Consider the following 24,709-nt stretch of genomic DNA (forward strand, 5'->3'; position numbering starts at 1 on the left):
TGGATTGGATTGGATTGGATCCACCCAGCAACTGATGCTGACCTGGCCTGGATGTCTACCCTTGACCTACAACTTTAGGCTGTGCATGCCATATGCAAGAAGAAGGCTTACTAGGCCAACCACCTCTCTTACCAACTTATTCCCCTCTTCTATATTCAGTCTGACGAAGGGTTCCGGCCCTAGAACGGGATATATCAATGATTTGGATGAGGGGATTGAAGGCTTTGTGGCTAAGTTGGCAGATGATACTAAGATAGGTGGAGGGGCATATAGTGCAGAGAAAGCAGGGACTCTGCAGAAGGACTTGGACAGATTGGGAGATTGGGCATAGAAATGTCAGATGGAATACAGTGTGGCAAAGTGTGGAGTCATGCATTTTGGCAGTAGGAATAAAGGCGTAGACTATTTTCTAAATGGGTAGAGAATTTAGAGGTGCAAGGAGAATTGGGCGTGCTGGTGCAGGATTCTGAAAAAGTTAATTTGCATGTCGAATCGGTGGTAAGGAAGTTAATCGCAATGGGCGGCGTGGCCTTCCTGCTTCATTCTAAGACCCTATGCTCTGTCATACAGAGAACCTACACAAGCCCGTGAAAGGATAGCCCAGCCCTATCATCAATTAATTGAAAGGTGCAGCCCGGAAACAGGCCCACAAGCCCTTTGGCGCACAGCAGTAGAGTTGCTGCCATTATCGGGAAGGCTGGCTCCATCCTGGGGGCGGAGATGGATTCACGTGAGCTGGTCTTGGAGGGGAGGATGCTCCTCAAACTGCGGAACATCCTGGACAATACAGCTCACTCCCTCCATGACACACTTGTCAACCTGAGGAGTACCTTCAGCAACAGACTGGTTCCATCAAGATGCAGGACAGAACGCCACAGGAGATCCTTCTTCCCTATGGCTATCAAACTTTACAATTCTCTCCCCCCCTCCTTGAGGTAGACTGAGACTGACAACCCCCCCCCCCCCCCATCTCCTCAATCTTTGCACATCCCCAAAGCCTTAAGGGCCTGTCCCACTAGCCGATTTTTTCAGCGACTGCCAGCATTATTGACTGACGTATCAGGCCACCGAAAAATTTGCGGCGTGATGACGTATGACTCGCGGTGTTTTTTCAAGTGTCGCAACATTTTTTTTGGCGCCGCTAGATTTTGAAATGTTCAAAAATGTTCAAAATCTTTTGGCGACACTGATATGATGCCGGCGGTCACCGAAATAAATCGGCAAGTGGGACACACAGGCCCTTTACCACTCATCACTTTATTTACATGTTTCATGTATTTTATGTTTTTATGACTTGGCAAATTAATCGATCACCCGTTCACACTAGTTCTATGTTATCCCACTTTCTCATCCATACTCTACGCACTACGGGCAACAGAGGCCAATTAACCTACAAACCCCCACATCTTTGTGATGTGGGAGGAAACTGGAGCACCTGGAGAAAACCCACACGGTCACAGGGGAGAACGTACAAACTCCACCCAGGCAGCACCTGAGGTCAGGATCGAACCTGGGTTTCTGGTGCTGTGAGGCAGCAGCTCTACATGCTGCACCAATCTCAAGTCCGCTGTTTTCAGCTGGTGTGGGTGGTGGATGGCAGATAAGCAAACAAGCTGAGTACACAACACTCTCCCTACCCGCTTGGTCAACCTGTGACCACGAGAGGGATGGACAGGAAAAGAGGTCCATAGGGGGTTATTACTTGGAACTGGACAATTTAATGTTCATACCGTTGGGATGTAAGCTACTCAGTGGAATTCAAGGTAATGTTCACAGTGATCACAGGCTTCACTCCATTTCAATGCCACATTGGGCAGCAATCCGTACCTGAGATAACATTAAGATGCATCAACACACAAATCACACATATTGTTGTTGTAGTTTACTTAGATTTTGTTTTTAACACCTCACAGCATTTAATTGTCACACAGGGATCACACCAGTGAAGGGTGTAGCGAACTGTAGCTTGACTGTTTCTGACGGAATAAATATAAATCACACAAATCTACCGGCACTCATTTTAAATTTTAATTCAGATTAATCAGCGTTTCCAGCTCCGTTGAATCCCAGTTTTCCAGGTTACTGATCCCTCTCGCAAACAGCCAGCTACATCAAACCTTTACTTTAAAATCCTTTCCTCCTTTAATCATCCACTGGACTTTCGTCAGAATCATACTCAACACGTTTCCCATGCCGCTGCACGTGATCCTCATTTATCTTTTCCAGAGCTTCGATCTGCAGATAAATAAACACACCAAAATTAAGCAAGTACTTCACTCTACCAGGGACCATGAGCTAAAATTATCACAGTAGTCTGGACGTTTAGCTTTGAAATCTGTACATACTAGATAAGTTACCAGGTGACTGGAGTACTGAAGGATTATCAAGAAATTATTACTCTTGACCCACCGGTAATAATTTATTCACTTCGGAGCTCTGAACACTTCCACGAAACCACTAAGGTATTGGTTTATTATTGTCACATGTACCGAGATACTATGAAAACCTGCCTTACTAGGTAGATTAGACCATAAACAAAGTGTGCAGAAAAGAGTATTACAGCTCCAGAGAAAGTGTAGACCATTTATAAAAAACGTGCAAGAGATGCAATAAAGTAGCTTGGGAGATGTTTAGCTTATGAAAGGTCCATTCAAGACTCTGATAATAGTAGGGAAGAAGCCATTCCTGAATGTGGTGGTACTTGCTTTCAAGTTTTTGTATCTTCTGCCCGACGGGAACAGGGAGAGGAAGGAATGATCGGGGTGTGAATGTTCCTGATTATGTTGGCTGCTCTCCCGAGGCAGCGTGAAGTGCAGATTAATTTGAATGTGGGGAGTCTGGTCTGTGTAATGGACTGGGCTACATCCATAACTCTACAATTTCTTGCGGTCTTGGGCAGAGCGATTGCCAAACCAAACTTTGATGCATCCCGATAGAATGCTTTCAATGGCACTTCTGTAGAAACGGTCCCTCTCTCCAGTAGGACAGAAGATAAAAAAAGCTTGGAATCCGCTGTTATCAGGCTACAAAACAGTCCTCCCGTAAGCTAGGCTGTCGCCCTGATCTTCCAATCTACCTCAATGCAGACCTTATACTTTTTTAATCTGCAGTTTCTCTGTAACTAACGCTATATTCTGCACTCAGGTATATTTCTCATTGCACTACCTATGTATTGCTCAATTGTACTCATGTACAGTATGAATTGACCAGGAAGCAGGCAAACCGTTTTCCATTGTATCTCCGTAACGTGACAATAATAAGCCAACAACAATACCTTGTTTATAGCTTAACCTCACAATCACACCCACTTTACTTGGTGATACTCCATCCCCCAACCCTCCCTGCAGCATCTTTTTGTCTCCTTTCCTGTTCTGAAAAAGATTTTTGACCTGAAATCTCAAGTTTGTTCCCACAGTGACTTTATGTAGCATTTAATAACAGGATGAAACATTTCACAGTTACATTGCTGAATTTAAGAACACCCTATATATGTCAATAAATGGGCATACTTCAGCAAGGAAGTCCCCCTCATTGTCGGCAGTAATGTCCAAACTGGAGACGGCGTTAAAAAGCTCCCGTTCACTCATTGCATCCATAACACCTGCCTTCTGGAAGAACTGCAACAAGGAGAAGAGCATGTCAGGCCCAGAGAGGAGAACTACACACAATGTCTGATGGCGCCGTTTACTATCACACTTTAAAAATAATTTGAACAGGTACATGGATAGGAAAGGTATAGAGGGATATGGGCCAAATGCAGGCACGTCGAACTGATGTAGATGGGGCATGTTTGTCGGTGTAGACAAGTTGAGCCAAGGTCTATAGCACGCTGTATGACTGACTATGAAACAGTCTCGTCAATGTTTGGGTGGCCCAGTGGTAGAGTTGCTTCCCAAGGACCACTTTCCAACCACCTTTAAACACACCAGAGGCCCGTTTAACATCCCTAGGGCACACATCAAAGCTCCCTTTAAATCACCAGGGCCCCATCTCCCACCCTCTTCAAACTGGGAGTTCACTGGAAAATATATTATACTGTGCAAGATCTTATAAAGGTGACGGTGGGGTACTGGTAGGAATAATCCAATAGTCCAATAATCTGGCACAGCTGAATGTACCAGATCATTGGAGTTCACTGCAGTGGCATCTGATAGTAGAAGCAATTCTGATGAGCATAGTGGAAGGAATAGTTGCTGCACATAGTTGCTGCACATTGGTGCAGCGGTAGAATTGCTACCTCACAGCGCTAGAGACCCAGATTCCATCCTGACTACGGGAGCTCTCTCTATGAATTTGTACGTTCTCCCTGTGACCGCGTGGGTTTTTCCGGGTGCTCCGGTTTCCTCCCACACTCTAAAGACGTAAAGATGCAGGCTTCTCCAACTTCTCCTTGTCTTTGCGTGTCAGATAGCGATAGTGTGCAGGGATCGCTGATCGGCGTGGACTCAGTGGCTGTATCTCTAAACTAAACAAAATAAACTAAAGCTGAACTGTAGATATTGGAGATAGACACAAAGTGCTGGAGTAACTCAACAGGTAAGGTAGCATCTCTGGAGAACATGGATAGGTGACATTTCGGGTCGAGACCCTTCTTCAGACTGATTGTGGGGGGGAGGGGGGAAGGAGGCTGGGAGAGGCGAGGCAGGAGAAAGAGTGGCAGGTAATAGGTAGGCACAGGTGATGGAGGCAGTTGATAGGCAGATATTCGGAACAGGGGCCAGAGATTAAAATCAAACGCATGAGACAAGGTTTGAAGAGATTCGAATTGTTAAGCCTGAGGAAAGAATGTAGGAGGGGGAGGGGGTGTGAGTTCAAGTGGGGAGAAAGGGAACTTGTTGGGGTTACCTAAAATTGCAGAATACAACATTCATACCATTGGATTGTAAGCTACCCAAGCAGAATATGAGGTGGCATTCCTGTGTTTGGAATTGATTAGTACGGTGTTCGGGGTTAAAGGAAGAGGGCAGGAGAATGAGGTTGGGAGGGTAAATAGATTGAATGGCGGAGTAGACTTGATTAGCAGAATGACCGATTGAATGAAAGGTGTAAACAGCTCATGGGGAAAGTGACTTTCATTGGGCCGTACGGCCCGTTCTGAGCAGCTAATTTCGAATTCACGGTTATCGAAGCAAGTTATCATGGATGGATGACAATAAAAAGCAATTTACTGCATTACCTGAGAGACATTTCTACAGTCCCTGAAGAGAAACTCGAGGCCGTGTGGATGAGTGGGCTCCACAGACTGACTAACGTCAATCAACCAGATCTGGAAGAGAATATAGAGTATGGGCAGGCTCCTGCAGGTTACCCCCACATAAATACAACCCAAGATCTGTCACCGCAAGATGGGACGTCACGAGCAAGGTCAGCAGGACTGCCGGTCCCAAACTGACCTTTTCATTCAGGGAGTACAGGGAGGAGGTAGAGAACTTAGTGACATGGTGTCAGGGCAACAACCTCTCAGAGTCAGCACGGTGGCGCAGCAGTAGAGTTCCTGCCTCACAGCGCCAGACACCTGCTTTCGATCCCGACTATGGGTGCTGCCTGTATGGAGTTTGTACGTTATCCCTGTGACCTGCGTGGGTTTTCACCGGGCGCTCTAATTTCCTCCCACACGTCAAAGACGTACAGATTTGTAGACTAATTAGCTTGGTATAATTGTAAATTGTTCCTAGTGTGTGTACGATAGTGTTAGTGCATGGGGATTGCTGGTCAGCATGGACTCGATGGGCCGAAGGGGCTGTATCTCTAAACTAAACTAGTCAGAGTGAAACAGCACGGAAACAGGCCCATTATTACCACTGATCCATCTGTCATGGTCTGACCACATTGAAGCAACAGCCATGCCTCTACTTCCTGACGGGACTGAGGATATCCGGCAGGTCTTCAGTGACTCTTAAACTTCTACAGGTCACCATAGGAAGAAACCTGGTGGATGGAATCACAGCTTGGTTTGGGAACACTTCTGCCCAGACCTGACAATAATACACCTCAACCTAGTGGAGACACAAGAGACTGCAGTAGCTGGAATCTGGAGCAAAACACAAAGTGCTGGAGGAACTCAGTGGGTTAGACAGCATCAGTATAGGGAATGGACAGGCAACGTTTCAGGTTGGGACCCTCCATCTGGACTGGTCACTCACTGCCTGAGCCGCCAAGTTCCTCCAGCACTGCGTGTTTTCCTCATGGGTAGTCAGCAATAGACAATAGATGCAGGAGTAGACCATTCGGTCCTTCGAGCCAGCACCGCCATTCGCTGTGATCATGGCTGATCATCCACAATCAGTACCCCGTTCCTGCCTTCTCCCCATATCCCTTGACTCCGCTATCTTTAAGAGCTCTAACTCAGTCTTGAAAGCATCCAGAGAATTGGCCTCCACTGCCTTCTGAGGCAGAGAATCCAGATTCACAACTCTCAGGGTGAAAACATTTTTCCTCATCTCCATTCTAAATGGCCTACCCCTTATTCTTAAACTGTGGCCCCTGGTTCTGCACTTCCCCAACATCGGGAACATGTATCCTGCCTGTAGCGTGTCCAATCCCTTAATAATCTTATATGTTTCAATATGATCCGCTCTCTTCCTTCTAAATTACAGTGTATACAAGCCCAGTCGCTCAATTCTTTCAACATATGACAGTCCAGCCATCCCGGGAATTAACCTCGTGAACCTACGCTGCACTCCCTCAATAGCAGGAATGGCCTTCCTCAACTTTGGAGACCAAAACTGCACACAATACACCAGGTGTGATCTCACCAGGGCCCTGTACAACTGCAGAAGGACCTCTTTGCTCCTATACACAATTCCTCTCGTTATGAAGGCCAATATGCCATTAGCTTTCTTCACTGCCTGTAGTACCTGCATGCTTCCTTTCAGTGACTGATGTACAAGAACGCCCAGGTCTCGCTGCACTTCCCCTTCCTAATCTGACACCATTCAGATAATAATCGGCCTTCCTGTTCTTGCCACCAAAGTGGATAATCTCACATTTATCCACATTAAACTGCACCTGCCATGCATCTGCCCACTCACCCAACCTGTTCAAGTCACCCTACATCCTCTTAGCATCCTCCTCACAGTTCACTCCACCACCCAGCTTTGTGTCATCTGCAAATTTGCAAATGTTACTTTTAATCCCTTCATCTAAATCATTAATGTACATTGTAAATAGCTGCGGTCCCAGCACCGAGCCTTGCGGTACCCCACTAGTCACAGTTGGTGGCTGGCACTGACTCGATGGGCAGAAGAGCCAGGTTCTGCATCCTTACCTTCCCCATGTGCCACAGCATGTTGTAGGCACTCAGGTCAGCATGAACGAGGTTGCATTCAGTGTAGAGCTGCTGCATCATCTGTAAGGTAAAGTAGACCATCAAACACAACACTGAGGACAATTGACAAGCAGGTCCACAGTAAACCATGTACTTAAAATCATCAAGACTTGCAAGTGTGGAGGCATTTATAGTCAAGTTCATATGTTATAGAGCAGTATTAGGCCATTCGGCCCATTAGGTCTACTCTGACGTTCAATCTTGGCTGATCTATCTTTCGCTCTAACCCCATTCTCGTGCCTTCTCCCCATAACCCAACACACTTACTAATCCAGAATTTGTCAATATCCACCTTAGAAATATCCATTGCCAGCCTCCACAGCCGTCAGTGGCAATGAATTCCACAGATTCAGCATCCTCTGCTAAAGAAATTCCTCCTCATCTTTAATTCTGAGACTATGGTCTCTGGTCACAGACTCTGTGGAAACATTCTCTCCAAATCCACATTATCCAAGCCTTTCACTATTCGGCAAGTTTCAATGACGTCCCCGCCTCATTCTTCTAAACTCCAGCCTTTACAGGCCCAGTGCCGTCAAATTATCCTCATATGTTAATCCAATCATTCCTGGGATCATTCTGGTAAACCTCATCTGGACCCTCTCCAAAATCAGCACATCTTTCCTCAGATATGAGGCCCAAAGCTGCTCAAAGAGTGCAGTACAGCACAGAAACAGGCCCCTCAGCCCACCTTGTCCTTGCCAACCAAGTTAGTATACTGGGCGTCCCATTTTCCTGCATTCAGCTCATAGCCTTTCCTATTCATATATATGTCCAAATGTTGTTAAGGTACCTACTTCCTCTGGCAGCTCAATCCAGACACAGACTAACCTCTGAGTGAAAAAGTTGCCACTGAGGTATCTCTTAAATTTCTCCCCTCTCACCTTAAGCCTATGCCCTCTAGTTTTAGAATCCTCTATCATTGGAGGAGCATTCACTTTATCCATGTCCCTCATAATCTTGTACACCGAAATAAAGGTCACCCCTCAGCCTTCGATGCTCCAAAATACAAAGACCCTCCTACCCAACCTCTCCTTATAACTCAAGCCCACAAGCCCAGGTAACATCCCGGTGAATCTCTTCTGCACCTTTTTCATCTTAATGACATCTTTCCTGGTAGCTGGGCGATCAGAACTACACACAGTACTCCAAATGTGGTCTCACCAACGACTTGTACAGCTGCATCATGATATCCCAACTTCTATACTCAATACCCTTACAAGGAAGGAAAGCGTGCCAAACACCTTCTTCACCAACAATTGAAGGATGTCCATTCCCTCCATTTATGCTACCTGATCCGCTGAGTTATTCCAACACCTTGCGGTTTGCTTAAAATTCCTGTATCCACAGTTCCTTATATCACCTTAACCAGCCCGTCTATCCCTCGCCACTTTCAGGGAACCATGCACCTCTACTTCCAGATCTCTGTGTTTTGTAACACTGTTCAGGTCCATGTACAACCTAATTCTTTTGGATCATGTCAGAGACAGATGATGGGCAGATGGTTGGACAAAGGTCAGCGATGAAAAGACAGAAGGTGTGAGACAAAAGGATCGAAGAGTTGCAAATTGTGAAGCTAGAGGAAGGAATGAAGGTGGAAGTGGACGGTGAGGGGTGTGGGACACAGGGGAGAGGAGGGGGGTGGGGGGGGAAGGAGGGAGAGTTAGGGAGTGAGCTTACATGCAAAGCCTGGTGGTAGGCTTGCTTCATATCCTCGTTGCTTAGTTGAACATCCTTTAATTTGGGAGCAGCCACATGATCCTGGCCAATGAAGGACATCACCAGAATGTGCTTCTTGAGAAGAACCACCGATGGACAGGAAATTCCAACTTTCTGCATTCTGGGGAAGAAAATTGGAAAACAAAATGTTCAATCATCTGCATTAATGCAATTTATGAATTTATGTAAGGAAAAAGAAGCATACCAAAAATGGTAGCAAAACACAGAGTGCCAGAGTAACTCAGTGGATCAGGCAGTATCAGATGGAGAAACAACAGGTCCGGACCCTTCTTCAGATGCTACCTGACCCGCTGAGTTCCTCCACTACTTTGTTTTGCCCATATTCCATCTCCAATTACATGTGTTGCCAAAATTGGTGGAGTTGTGGACCGTGAGGAAGGCTGTCAAAGGATACAGGGGATACAGATGAGCTACAATATGGACAGAGAAATGGCAGATGAAGTTTAATCCAAACATGTAAGATATGCTACACTTTGGGAATCAAATGTAAGGGGAAAGTATGCAGTTAATGGCAAGACACTTAACAGCACCAATGTATATACAGATATATATCTGTAATATATCAGCTTCTGGAACATGGAGAGAAAAGGTTACGTAGGAGAGAGATATAGATGGGATAGGGCAAATGGTTTGCTCTGCACACCAGTACTCAATGGGCTGAATGGCCTCCCTCTTTCATAGGAGAGTGGAAACAACAGAGGCAACTATGTCAAGCAATAAAGTGAAATGATATCAGCCGTTCTTGAGCAATATTGGTGATTATTGCATCACAAACTGTGGCAATAACGTCTTCACTACCGGTCAATGGGACACCGATCAATGGGAACAGCTATATGCAGGACCCCAAGAAATTGCAGAGAATTGTGCACAGCCCAGACCATCACACAAAACAGCCTCCTTTCCATTGACTCTATCTACACTTCACGCTGCCTCGGCAAGGCCGCCAGCATAATCGAGAACCAGTCTCACTCCCTCTTCTCTCCTCTCCCATCAGGCAAGAGGTACAGAAGTGTGAAAACGCTCACCTCCAGATTCAGGGACAGTTTCTTTCCAGCTGTCATCAGGCAACTGAACCATCCTATCACCAACTAGAAAGCGGTCCTGAGCTACCATCTACCTCATTGGAGACCCTCAGTCTATCTTTAATCAGACTTTACTGGACTTTACCTTGCACTAAACGTTATTCCCTTTACCCTGTATCTCTACACTGTGGATGCTCGATTGTAATCATGTCTAGTCTTTCTGCTGACTAAACAGCACGCAACAAAAGCTTTTCACTGTACCTTGGTACACATGACAATAAAATAAACAAAATCAAGTGAAGGAGCACGGTTACAGAATATCAGGGCAAATCTGCTTCCCGCCCACCTGGTCAAGTTGTGCATTTCTTTCTCGGCCCACATGCGAATGATCTTGCGTGGGTTCAGCTTACTGAAGCGATCCTTGAACCTGTAATCGTCCTTGATGTACTTGTCTCGGTTCTTGAACTCGTTCAGAGTAGTCTTGAAAACCTTGATGGCACACTCTGCGGGAACCATTTTGTCACCCAAGCTGTTCAGGGAGCAGCAAACACAATATCAAATTTGGGAAAATTATTGACCTGCTTTAAATGATGGGGGGGGAAAAAAAAAAAGAAAGAAAAACAAATCGCTGAAAGAGTTCAAGTTGATACATTAACTCTTGTTCACTTCCCACCCACGTCCCTCAGCCGCCTTTTCCAACAAAGAGGTGCATTCGTTCGGACTTTGTGGACAGGTACACGGTGGTTTGTTTCTGGACGTACGTACCTGCCCCCATTAGCGTGGAACACCACAGACTCCTTGCCCGTGCTGATGCAGCCATTGATGCTTTCCAGTAGCCCAGAGTTCACCATCTTGTATAGCAGCAGGCGGGTTTTCGAATCCACCGCTTGATCCTGGAGGAATGGAGACATTTATTTAGTCAGAAGGCGTCGAATCAGTGGAACAGATTGCCACAGATGGCAGGAGGCTAAATCTTTGGGTATTTTTAAAGCGGAGATTGACTGGTTCTTGATTAGTTTAGTTTATTGACATGTGTACCAAGGTAAAGTGAAAAGATTTTGTTGCGTACTAACCAGTCAACAGAAAGTCTATACATGATTACAATAGAGCCGTCCACAATGTACAGATACAGGATAAAGGGAATAACGTTTAGTGCAAGATTAAGTCCAGTAGAGTCCGATTAAAGATAATCCAAGCGTCTCCAATGAGATAGATACTAGCTCAGGACTGCTATCTAGTTGTTGATAGGATGGCTCAGTTGCCTGATTAGTAAGGTTGTCAGGGTTTATGGGGAGAAGGCAGGAGAATGGGGTTGAGAGGGAAAGATAGATCAGCCATGATTAAATGGCACAGTAAACTCAATGGGCTGAATGGCCTAATTCTGCTCCTATGACTAATGAACTTATCCTGGCAGGACAGGTTTGACTGGAAAAAGCCTGCACATTACAATTCAAGTCAACATTTCAGTGGCACAGCATAGAGCTGCTGCCTCACAGCGCCAGAGATCGGGGTTCAGTCCTGACGTAGGATGTTATCTCTGTGGAGTTTGCACGTTGAAGGGTCACGACCCGAAACATCATCTATTCATGTTCCTAAACGTGGCGACTCTTTGCGTACTGTCTCGGTGAAGTCCACTATTACACTACAATCGTTGCGCTTTTGTACTTATCTATGATTGTGCTTATCTACAGCATGATTTTACTGGATTGTATGCAAAACAAAGATGTTCACTTGGTTCATAGGCACGTGACAATAAAGGATCATCATCGTCATCATCTATTTACACTGAGAGTCCACCACAAGTTTAGTTTAGTTCAGAGATACAGCGCGGAAACAGGCTCTTTGGCCCAGCGAGTGCGTGCCGACCAGCGATCACCCTGTGCACTAGCATTATCCTACACACTAGAGACAATTAGCCTACAACCTGTACGTCTTTGAAATGTGGGAGGAAACTGGAGCACTTGGAGAAAACCCACGCAGGTCACAGGGAGAACGTACAAACTCTGTGCAGACAGCATCTGACAGCATCAGACAGACAGGATCTAACCTGGGTCTCTGGCGCTGTAAGGCAGCAACTCTGCCGCTGCACCACAATGCCAAACCATAAACCTATGCCCACGGTTGGGACTGAGGTGAGGTGAGGACAAAGGTGAGATGTAGTTAGTAATCGCTGCCAGGGAGACATACGGAAGTGGAGTGTTCTTTCTTCTCGTGGATCCTGGCGCTGCGGCGCTGCTCCGAGTACGAATGCTGCTTCAGTTCATTGAAAACCCGGTTGGACAGCTTCAAATCCATTCCAATCCCATCGCCAACCTGGAACTCTGGAGCAAACTGAAATGGAAAAGGTGTATTGGATTATTATGCAGCACCACCAAGGGCAGTGCCATAGGACAGAGTCTGACTCCACGGTTTAGCAAACAGAAACTTCCTTCCTCATTAAACTTGGGCAACTGCAAATCTTCCGTTAGTTTTTACACTACACCTCCGTGGTTAGTTCAGTATCTGTTTTGTTTTTACATATTGCATTAGATATATGTGCATTGACGACTATACTGACCAACATCCCTAACCCTAGGCACCCCACTCAGAAACTTCACATTTATCACAAGACACACAGCTTTGAGCCAGCACCGCCATTCGTTGTGATCATGGCTGATCATCCCCAATCAATAACACGTGCCTGTGTTTTCCATCCATGAATCTCTCCAAATGTATTTTATATGTTTTACTCCTCAACTACCTTCTCTGGCAGCTTCAGAAACCCATCACCCTGTGTGAATAAGATGCCCCCTGGCTACATCCTCATAAATCTTCTCTGCACTCTTTCCAGCTTAATTACATCTTTCCTATAGCATGGTGACCAAACTAAACACAATATTCTAAATGCAGCCTCGCCAATGTCCTGTGCAAATGAAACATAATGTCTAAACTCAATTTCCTGAGTTCCAAAAGCCTTCTTCACCACCCTGCACACCTGCTATGTCACTTTCAGGGAGCTATATACCTGTACTCTTAGATCCCATCAGTTCTACAACACTCCCCAGGGCCCTATAGGCCAATGTGAAGGTCTTGCCTTGGTTTGACTTCACAAAATACAGCAAATGACACTTAGATAGACACAAAGTGCTGGAGTAGCTCAGCGGGTCAGGCAGCATCTCTGGAGAAAAAGAATGGGTGACTCCATCTTCTTCAAATTGAAAATAGATGGGGGTGGGAGGGGAGAAACTAGAGGTAGCAAAAGGCCAGAATAATAGACAATAAGTGTACGAGTAGGCCATTCGGCCCTTTGGGCCAGCACCGCAATTCAATGTGATCATGGCTGATCATCCCCAATCAGTACCCCGTTCCTGCCTTCTCCCCATATCCCCTGACTCCGCTATTTTTAAGCCCTATCTAGCTCTCTCTTGAAAGCATCCAGAGAACCTGCCTCCACCGCCCTATGAGGCAGAGAATTCCACAAACTCACTACACTCTGTGAGAAAAAGTGTTTCCTCGTCTCCGTTCTAAATGGCTTACTCCCTATTCTTAAACTGTGGCCCCTGGTTCTGGACTCCCCCAACATCGGGAACATGTTTCCTGCCTCTAGCGTGTCCAAACCCTTAACAATCTGATATGTTTCAATGAGATCCCCTCTCATCCTTCTAAACTCCAGAGTGTACAAGCCCAGCTGCCCAATTCTCTCGGCATATGACAGTCCCGTCATCCCGGGAATTAACCTTGTAAACCTACGCTGAAGTCCCTCAATAGCAAGAATGTCCTTCCTCAAATTAGGGGACCAAAACTGCACTCAATACTCCAGGTGTGGCCTCACCAGGGTCCCATACAACTACAGAAAGACCTCTTTGCTCCAATATTCGATTCCTCTTGTTATAAAGGCCAACATTCGCTTTCCTCACTGCCTGCTGTACCTGCATGCTTACTCTCATAGACTGATGTACAAGGAGGCCCAGATCCCGTTATACTTCCCCTTTTCCCAACTTTACGCCATTTAGATAAGTAATCTGCCTTCCTGTTTTTGCTACCAAAGTGGATAACCTCACATTTATCCACATTAAACTTCATCTGCCATGCATCTGCCCACTCCCCCAACCTGTCCAAGTCGCCCTGCATTCTCTTAGCATCCTCCTCACAGTTCACACTGCCACCCAGCTTTGTGTCATCTGCAAATTTGCTAATGTTACTTTGAATCCCTTTATCCAAATCATTGATGCATATTGTAAATAGCTGCGGTCCCAGCATCGAGCCTTGCGGTACCCCACTAGTCACTGCCTGCCATTCTGAAAGGGACCCGTTAATCCCTACTCTTTGTTTACTGTCTGCCAACCACTTCTCTATCCATGTCAGCACTCTACCCCCAATACCACGTGCCCTAATTTTGCCCACTAATCTCCTATGTGGGACCTTATCAAATGCTTTCTGAAAGTCCAGATACACTACATCCATAGGCTCTCCCTTGTCCATTTTCATTATCACATCTTCAAAAAATTCCAGAAGATTAGTCAAGCATGATTTCCCCTTCGTAAATCCATGCTGACTCGGACCGATCCTGTTACTGCTATCCAAATGTTCGGCTATCTTATCTTTTTAATTGATTCCTGCATCTTTCCCACCACCGATGTCAGGCTAACTGGTCTATAATTCCGTTTTCTCTCTCCCGCCTTTCTTAAAAAGTAGGACAACTTTAGCTACCCTCCAATCCACAGGAACTGATCTTGAGTCTATAGAACATTGGAAAATTATCACCAATGCATCCACAATTTCTAGAGCCACTTCCTTAAGTACCCTGGGATGCAGACCATCAGGCCCTGGGGATTTATCAGCCTTAGTCCCATCAGTCTATCCAACACCATTTCCTGCCTAATGTGGATTTCCTTCAGTTCCTCCGTCACCCCAGATCCTGAGTTTCTCCAGTATTTTTGTCTATCCCAGGTTTTTTCAAGGTTGGTCTGATTATGGCAACTGATTATGTGATTATGAATAAGGGTCGGCAATAGATGACCAAGGAAAGGTGGAGCTCACAATGACCCATCGTTGGCTGGGAAGTGGTGATAACCAATGGATATAGGGATGCAAACAGTGCTCACATGCTCATCTCTTTGGTCATCTGCTGCTGGCCCTTATTTATTCTGGCCTTTTCCTACCTCTGGTTCCCCCCCCCCCCCCCACCTACTTTCTGTCTGAAGAAGGATTCCGAACCGAAATGCCACCCATCCCTTTTCTCCAGAGATACTGCCTGACACGCTGTTACTCCCAACACTTTGTGTTTATCTACAGTATGAAGCAGCATCTACAGTTCCTTCCTACACACATTACACTTATCTGCATTAAACTCAATTTGCCATTCCTCAGCCCCTTGCCCAGCTGATTAAATGTTCCCAGCTGCAATTCTTGACAACACCTTCACTGCCTGAGATGTAGAACATTACCAATGGTCGGCCAATGCTTACGTTTTCCATTCGCGCGGTGTTCCTCCTGCCACACGTCACCTCGTCGTGCTTGGTGGTAATCTCTTTCCCCTTTCCTGCAAATCCACGTTTTGGATTTGTTGATGGCTTATCTACCGGCAGAGCAAAGGTGTTTGAGGAATTTAGTTTTACAAATACTGAATAGAAAACCTTCAGGACACATTGAAGGGAAATACAATGTTCTTACTCAGTTTAATAATAAAAAACAAGACTTCTTTGTGGGATCTGACATTTGGGTTGCGTTAGCCGAGGCTTATTCATGGTCCTGAACTCACTCATCCATTCTGTGCCAAACATTCTCACATGGGACCATCAAACATTATCATTCTAATTCTACTTTTCTTGCTCCTTCCTAATCACCATCACTTCCAGACATTTGATTCCTGAACATAGAACTGTTGGAAGTAGCACAGTTGTGTACATGATGTGTACAAAATCATACAAGGGATAAGTGGGGAAAACACACAGTCATTTGCCCAGAGTGGGTGAATCGAGAACCAGAGATAATAGATTTAAGGTGAGCGAGAAAGATTTAATAGGAACCCGAGGGGATAACTTTTCTTTTACACAAAAGGTGGTGGGTGATTGGAATGAGTTGCCTGAGGAAGAAGATACTATTGCAACGTTTAAGAAACATTTGGACAGGTAGATGGATAGGACAGGTTTAGAGGAATATGGGCCAAATGCAGGCAGGTGGAACTAGTGTCGATGGGGCATGTTGGTCAGCATGGGCAAGGTACGATTCACCTCTACCCCATTGTGGACTTTATCTCTGGAACTGAAGCACTACAATGCTGAGAACTATATTCTGCACTCTGTATCTTCTTCTTTGCACTATTATACTCATTCGACTCGATTGTATTTATGCCTGGTGTATCTGATCTGTTTGGATAGCATGCAAAACAAACCTTTTCACTGTACCTTGTTACATTTAGTTTAGTTTAGAGATAAAGCGTCGAAACAGGCCCTTCGGTCGTACACATCATAAGGACAATTTACAGAAACCAATTAGTAGGTATGTTGCAAAGCCTACCTGAAGCGTCGTTGAAAATCTGTCGCTGCGGGTGTGCGCGATTTTGGCGCCATTTAGAGGGGGGCGGGTTTAAAACGCGATTTTCTATAGGCTGTTCAAATCGAAGATGTTCAGCCTAGTTAATTATTAACGAAAAATCGCTGGAAGACCCCGTCGCAAAAGCTATTATTAGTTTTAAAGGCCTCGTATAATAGTTATAGTAGTTTAAAAATCAATCTCTAAACCCGCGACCACCGGCAGCTGTCAGGGTCGCATAGAGCAAATAACTGAAGAAAGGCTGCTTATTTTTACATTAAAAAGGGCTTCTTAAGATCCCTTTATACAAAGTTTAATATTGCGAGTAGCTCATTTTGGGCCCATTATATGCCGCAGTATTTTTCTGGGCATTTGAGGGCACAAATCTAGCGCAATGTGAACGTTCTAAACCAGCGCGTTCACAGGATCCCACTAGAAAGCTGATTTAAAATGGACTTTAATTTACAGCAATTAAACAATAAATTCCTTCCATTTGGCCTATAAATTAATGTAAATGAGATTTAAAAATCATGTTTTATTGTGAATTATTTATGAATATTATTTGGACACTTAGGCTATTTAAAAATGTTAATCATTTATTAAGAAATGGATAGATGTTTAGATCTAGTAATTGAAATTTGAAATTAGCTACACTTACAATACAATACAATACAATTTATTGTCATTTGAGCCTCAGTGAGGCTCAAACGAAATTCCGTTTCCACAGCCATACAAACAAAGACAATTCATAGACATACACACAATTTAGTTCACACAAACATCCATCACAGTGAACCTACTGTGATGGAAGGCAAAGTCTTTTCTCTCCCCTGTTCTCCATGTCTCTCCCGATGTCCAAGCCCCAGGCGGGCGATGATAAGTCCCACGATAACTGAAATTTTCATTCAGTTCTCTTAATTTTTAAGAAGGCTATGGGCTTTTGACTGTCCACGATCACAGCTTTTTTGTTATGTCCATAGAAAATCAATAGGGAACAAGATGCTAATTTCCGAGTATGAAAATGGCCATAACTTTTTAAATACTTGAGATATGAAAGTGAATTAGGTGTCGAATTAAACTTATTTTTATGCTTTATCTGATGGGATAAATTACAGACTTGATTTTTTAAATCTCAAAATTTTGTAACATTGCTACAATTAGCCTGCACGTCTTTGGAGTGTGGGAGGAAACTGGAGCACCCGGAGAAAACCCATGCGGTCACATGAAGATCATACAAACTCCGTACAGACAGCACCCATAGTCAGGATCGAACCAGGATCTCTGGTGCTGTAAGACAGCAACTCTACTGCAGTGCCATTGTGCACCCCAACATGTGACAATACTAAACGTAAACAAGCCTGCCACTGGCATGTCAAGACACTGGCCATTATCAAGCAACTGAACCATCCAACCAACAACTATTGAGCAGTCCTGAACTACTATCTACCTCATTGGAGACCATCGGACTATCTATCATCAGACTTTACCTTGCACTAAATATTATTCTCTTTATCATGCATCATGACTGGTTAGCACATAACAAAATCTTTTCACTGTATCTCAGTACATGCGATATTAAACTAAAGTGGGGACGTCTACTACAGTAGCTTTACGATAAAGTCACCTCACAGCAGAAAGCACAAACAGCCAGGAGTTCAGGGACGTGTGTGTGCAGACTCTGTGCGATGCGGGGCTGGGCCAGACGCGTCTGTGCGATGCGGGGCTGGGCCAGTCGCGTCTGTGAGATGCGGGGCTGGGCCAGTCGCGTCTGTGCGATGCGGGGCTGGGCCAGACGCGTCTGTGCGATGCGGGGCGGGGCCAGACGCGTCTGTGCGATGCGGGGCTGGGCCAGACGCGTCTGTGCGATGCGGGGCTGGGCCAGACAGGTCTGGGTGATGCGGGGCTGGGCCAGACGCGTCTGGGCGATGCGGGGCTGGGCCAGACGCGTCTGTGCGATGTGGGGCTGGGCCGGACGCGTCTGTGCGATGCGGGGCTAGACGTGTCTGGGCGTTACCGGGTTTGTAAGGATCGTGTCGCGTGTCCTGCCAATCCACTTCATCTTCTGAGCTCTCGCTGTCTTCATACGGATGCACCATTCGGTAATTCTCAAAAGAGATGGAAACTGAGTGGAAAAACAGAAGGAAAGAAATTATCTAAATAATTCACAGTGAATCAGATTGGAAGAGAGGATTAATGTATGTCAGAACCAACTTCTGTGTGTTGCGGAGCACAGTACTGCAGGTCCAACCTCAATTCCGTGCAATTTAATCCATCACCGGATAAGGATGAAAACACGAGGGTAATAGATAGGGTAAATGCACAGAAGATAGACACAAAATGCCTTGGTAACTCAGTGGGTGAAGCAGCTTCTCTGGAAAAAAGGAATAGGTGAAGTTTTGGGTCGAGACTCTTCTTCACATTGACTCCGACTTCAGACTCTGTGAAAGCACAGAGTATTTCCCCCAGAGCTGGGAAATAAAGAAGTAGCGGCCATGGGATTAAGGTGAGAGGGGAAAGATTTAATAGGCACGTTTTCAAACAGAGGTTGGTATATGAAATGAGCTGCCAGAAGAGGTAGTTACAGCAGGTACCATGATATTTAAGAGCATTTGGACAGGGCTATGGATGGGAAAGGTTAAGAGAGGTATGGGCCAGGATCGGGCATGTGGGACTAGTGTATATGGAATACTTTGGCTTTGGACGAGTTGGGCATGCGCTGTAAGACTCCGATTGCAATAGATGTGCTGGGGCCTTTACTCCTACCTTTGCTGTCACCGTTCAACTTGATTTCTTCCCGGCGAAGTTGTGCGTCGTACTCCCGGTCAAACTCCATCTGCAGCATCTGAGCCAAGAGCAGGTCGCTGGAGGTCTCCGTACCCTCCCCGATGAGAATGGCCTTGTCGATGCTGCACATCACAGGAGCTCATGAGCTTCCCCGTAGACAAACGACCGCACGCAATTGCTGCACCGTGAGCAGACAGTAATACCCCTTGCGCCTCAGTGTTACCCGACAAAGATTGACAGTCAGGAAAAAGATTCTCAGGAACAGTTATCTGTTATCATACTGGGGAGATAAGGGGCTGGAGTGTTACATGAAATCAGAGGATTCAATTATCATACTGTTAGGTTGTAAGGTACCCAAGCATAATATGAGGAGCTGTCACTTCACTTTGAGTGTGGTCTCACGCTGGCAATGTAGGAGGCCCACGACAGAAAGGTCAATGTGGGAATGGGAACAGGAAGGGGAGTTAAAATGGTTAGCAACCGGAGATTCAGCAGGCCTTTACGGACCGAGGGCTAGTTCGGTGATGCGGTCGCCTGGTCCACCCCGCTAGGTCTTGCCGAGGCGTCCACATCAGAGCTGAATGAGAGCGGCTGTGTGAATGCTCCACATCACTGCAAGAGCGACTGAATTTAGCTTAATTTCGTTTGGAGATACAACACGAAAACAGACCCTTTAGCCGACCGAGTCCATTCCGACCAGCGATCACCCCGTACACTAACACTATCCTATACACCAAGGACAATTTACAATTTTTAGCAAAGCCAATTAACCTACAAACCTGTGTCTTTAGAGGGTGGAGGGAAACCAGAGCACCTGGGTAAACCCACGTGGTCAGAGGGAGAACATGCAAATTCTGTACATACAGCAACCGTGGTCAGAATCGAACCCAGGTCCCTGAGGCTGAAAGGCAGCAGGTCTACCTCTGCGCCACTGTGCCACCCTCGAGTTTTCCCACTGGCAAACAACGACATTTACTTAATGCACCTTAAATAAACAGTGATGTGTCTGTGGAGGATTCAGGGGCAATATCTGTGCTTTCTCTGTAGCATTAATGCTATATTTTTCTCATTTGCACTACCTGATGTACTCATGTATGGTATTTGCAGAAATAAGGAACTGCGGATGCTGGTTTACAAAAACAGATACAAAGTTTTGGAGTAACTCATCCTATCAATGGATTGGTGACATTTCAGGTCAGGACTCTTCTTCAGTCTGAAACGTTGTCTATCCATGATCTCCAGAGATGTTGCCTGACCCATTGAGTTACTCTTGGGCGGTGAGCATTTTTTAATGGCATGATTTGATTAGGTACCACATAAAACAGAGCTATATCACTATATTTTACAACACGTGATAATAATAAACTAATAACTGAAAGTTAACAAATGGGTGCAGCAAGGAGCTACAATGGCAAGTCGTACAATGGCCTTTATCATAAGGAGATTTTAGTAAAGGATGCAGATATCTTACTGCACTTGGAACCCAAGGTCCCTCTGTAAGTCAATGCTTTAAGGGTCATACCATTGACCACCCAAAGTGCAACACCTCACACTTGCTCAGGTTAAACTCCATCTGCCATTAATCACAGCTCTTAACTGCAGACTGGCTCTCCCACCCTAGGTGGGAGGTGTGTATAGAACTGACCTGAAATTGGAGAATTCAACGTTCATGCCATTGGGTTGTAAGCTACCCAAGTGAAATACAAGGTGCTGTTCCTCCAGTTAGTGTGTGGTTTCACTCTGGCAATGGAAAGGCCAGGACAGAACGGTCATCTTTTACCGATGTTTCAAAATGCCCTGTGACTCACCCGCTAACATGAGGGAAAACTGCATTCTCTTCCTGTTGCTGCAACTCCTTAGCTAGCTCTTCACTCATCACCTCGGTGAGGGAGCAGGGCGTTCGCGCCAGAGGAGATGCTCCCCACGGACACTACAAAAAAAGACCGGAAGTGTCAAAACGGGTACCTTGGAAGTTTCAATCAAAAGGGAGGCACAGTGGCGCAGATGGTAGAGTTGCTGCCTTACAGTGCCAGAGAACCAGGTTCGATCCTGGCTATGGGTGTTGTCTGTGTGGGGTTTGCACGTTCTTCCTGTGACCGAGTGAGTTTCCTCCAGGTGCTCCAGTTTCCTCCCACATTCCAAAGATGTACAGGTTTGTAGGTTAATTGGCCTCTGTAAACAGGTTTGTAGGTTAACTGGCCTGTGTGGAGGGAGTGGAAGCGAAAGTGGGATAATATACAATTAGTATGAATGGATGATCAATGGTTGGCTTGGACTCCGTGGGATGAAGGGCCTGTTTCTGTGCTGGATCTCTAAAATAAAGCAGGTGAAATAGTATGATTAACACCAGCTCCTTTTTCGGAGCCACACAATGGCCTTGCCTGAACATATCACTACCTTTGCCTTGTATTCCCTGCTGTCTGAACAATGAAAGGGCTCGCCGCAACACAAAGGTTGTTATGGAGACACATGTTGTATTTTATTTTGTTTACTTGCATGCCTTTTGCGGAAGATACAAAGACTGCTTGAATCACCCTGTGTGTTAATCAGACCAATTTCTAATGCTCGTAGCTGGGTAGTATTCAAGGTTAAGACACAAATTGCTGGAGTAACTCAACGGGTCAAGCAATATCTCTGGAGAACATTGAAAGGTGACCCTTCTGCAGACGGAACCCTCATCGGTCTGAAGGAGGGTCTCAACCTGAAACATCACCTATCCATATTCTCCAGAGATGACCCACTGGGTTACTCCAGTATTTTGTATCTATCCTTGATAAACCAGCACCTGCACAGTACCTGCAAGGTTCTGGGTCAGGACCTTCCTTTAGAATGCAGTGCCTGCTGTACTCACAAGGCCTTCATCAGAACTTTATCCAGAGCTCTCAAAAATCTTCAGGCAAATTAAAACACTCAGGCAAGAAATGGCACAGACACACAGGAAAGGTGCAGAGCGAGGATGAAATACAAGGAAATCAGTGGGAGGGAAGCAGTGTTCAGAGTTGTTATGCAGCCAAGCAACATTGCATACAGTCAGAGGTTGGAGAAACACAAAAAAAAGGTTTAGTTTAGAGAAAGAACGTGGAAATCAAGTCCACGCCGACCATCGCTCGCCCGTTCACACAAGTACTATGTTATCTCAGTTTCCCATCCACTCTCTACACACTAGGGGAAATTTACTGAGGCCAATTAACCGACAAACCTGCACATCTTTGAGATGTGTGAGTAAATCGGAACACCCGGAGGAAACCCACGCAGTCACAGGGAGAACATGCAAACTCCACAGACAGTACCTGAGGTCAGGATCGAACCTGGGTGTCTGGCGCTTTGAGGCAACAGCACTCACCGCTGCACCACTGAGAGAAATCTCAAATACTAGTTCAAGGGCCAGTCGAGTTCACAAATGGAACAAGGGAATCAGCAAATAGGAACAATGGTAATTATCAGATGAACTCTCAGGTTTTCGTTGGGTTGTATAGGCCATGTGGACATGATTTTATACACAAACCCACACCGGCGTGATTAGTTTAGTGAGGCCGCGGGAGCTCTGCTGGATTCCACGGCCACAGTTACAGCACGAGAATCAAGACCAAAGTGGAATAATGAGGTTGAATGTTTTATGTTTTATGTTTTATGGACCCCTGTTGGACAATCCTCAGGAAGAGTAACAGGTGGAGAGTCATCAAGAGTGTTTTATTTAACCCTAATTCTTATTGACAAGCAGCACAACAGAAATGTGGTCATAGTACTCTTGTAAAAGACATAATTCCAGGAATATTATACCATAATATCTTTAATAGTAACCCGGGGGAGAAAACATTTGCATTCAGAGGGTTGTGGGTACATGGAACGAGCAGCTGGAGGACGTAGTTGATGCATGTACAATAACAACATTTAATAGATACTTGGACAAGTACATGGATAGCAAAAGTTTAGATGGATATGCAGGTGGGACTAGTGCAGATGGGGCATCTTAGTCGGTGTGGACGATTTGGGCCAAAGGGCCTGTTACCGTGCTGCGTGACTATGAATAACATGTTGGCAGATTCAGCAGATTACACTTGGGGCCGTGGGTACAGAGTGAAAGTTGGGGAAATCCCACGCTGCTCCAGGGATAAATATTTCTCAGACTGTAATCAAATAGCTCACTGTTGAGCACCACCATCTTTGGGAACATGGCTGATAATTTGCCACGACTGACAACTTTACAAAGGCAATTAATTCCTTGGCTGTGCAGATATGCAAGACATCTTGTCACAACAAGTTTAACAATTTTCCTTCTCTGCTCATTTAGCTCATTCTTCCAGGCCAATGCTAAACAATTAAGATACAGTATTACGCTGGAACTCATTAAAATCTGTTTAGGAACAGGAAAACAACTACTTTGTCTAACACTGAAAAACAGAAGATGATCAATTTAATCATTTTGTGGGGATCTGGGCACGATGGCAATGCTAGAATTTACTTAACATTCCTAATCAGCCTTGTACTACATAGAACAGTACAGCAGAGGAACAGGCCCTTCGGACCACTATGTCTGTGCCGAACATGCTAACTTAAACTGATCATATCTACCTATACATTACCCATATCCCTCCCTATCCATGCACCTATTTAAAAGTCTCTTAAATACCACCATGGTATCTGCCTCCACAACCCCTGGCAGCGCTCTCCGGGCACCCAGTACCACCCCGCCCTCAGTGCGGCGCTCCCTCTGTATCGCCACTCCCACAGTGCGGCGCTCCCTCAGTACCTTCTCTATCCATGGCGGTGAAGGCGCCGCCACAGCGGGCTCCATCCTCCACGGCGGGACGGGTGAAACTTAATGCTGCGCTCAGGGCCGAGGAGATGGTCCTGGACCGCGGGCTGGGTCTGGAGCCGGGCCCGGGCTTTGCCGGGACTCGCCTGGGGCTGTGACTGGAGGGGGCGCGGCCTGGGCTCCCGGTCTGCTGCCGGGGCTGGACGGGGGCTGTGATGGGACAGGCCCGGGACGGGGACGGGGACGGGACAGGTCCGGGCAAAGCGCCGCGATGCGGTGACGACTAAACACGACCGGCTGCTGGTCCCCGCCCAGGTCACAGGTCACACTCCGCATCGTTCTGCATAGAGGGCTTTCCCGTGACGTCACAGGCGGCCCTGGAAGCCGCCATACACACACACACACACACAAAGCTGGTGTAACTCAGCGGGTCAGGCAGCACCTCTGGGGAAATAAAAATAATCGGTGACGTTTCGGGTCGAGACCCTTCTCTCCAGAGATGCTGCTTGACCCGCTGAGTTACTCCAGCTTTTTGTGTCTGTCTTCGTTTTAAACCAGCTCCTTCCTACA

General features: G+C 45.9%; 1 protein-coding gene across 1 annotated transcript; it reads right to left on the reverse strand.

Annotated features, from left to right (window-relative positions):
- Positions 1-1,867: 1,867 nt before the first annotated feature.
- riok3 (RIO kinase 3) lies at positions 1,868-24,456 on the reverse strand. Its single transcript, XM_033019536.1, has 13 exons — positions 24,134-24,456; positions 21,192-21,313; positions 19,363-19,505; positions 18,614-18,721; positions 15,534-15,643; positions 12,274-12,417; positions 10,852-10,979; positions 10,433-10,615; positions 9,005-9,164; positions 7,268-7,348; positions 5,177-5,266; positions 3,510-3,617; positions 1,868-2,235 (listed from the first exon to the last, which is right to left on the reverse strand). The coding sequence occupies exons 1-13, from the start codon at positions 24,176-24,178 to the stop codon at positions 2,143-2,145; spliced, it is 1,515 nt and encodes a 504-aa protein (XP_032875427.1). The 5' UTR covers positions 24,179-24,456; the 3' UTR covers positions 1,868-2,142.
- Between the last annotated feature and the right edge of the window lie 253 nt (positions 24,457-24,709).

The sequence above is a fragment of the Amblyraja radiata genome, chromosome 4, assembly GCF_010909765.2.
Source record: "Amblyraja radiata isolate CabotCenter1 chromosome 4, sAmbRad1.1.pri, whole genome shotgun sequence".
NCBI classification, from domain to species: domain Eukaryota; kingdom Metazoa; phylum Chordata; class Chondrichthyes; order Rajiformes; family Rajidae; genus Amblyraja; species Amblyraja radiata.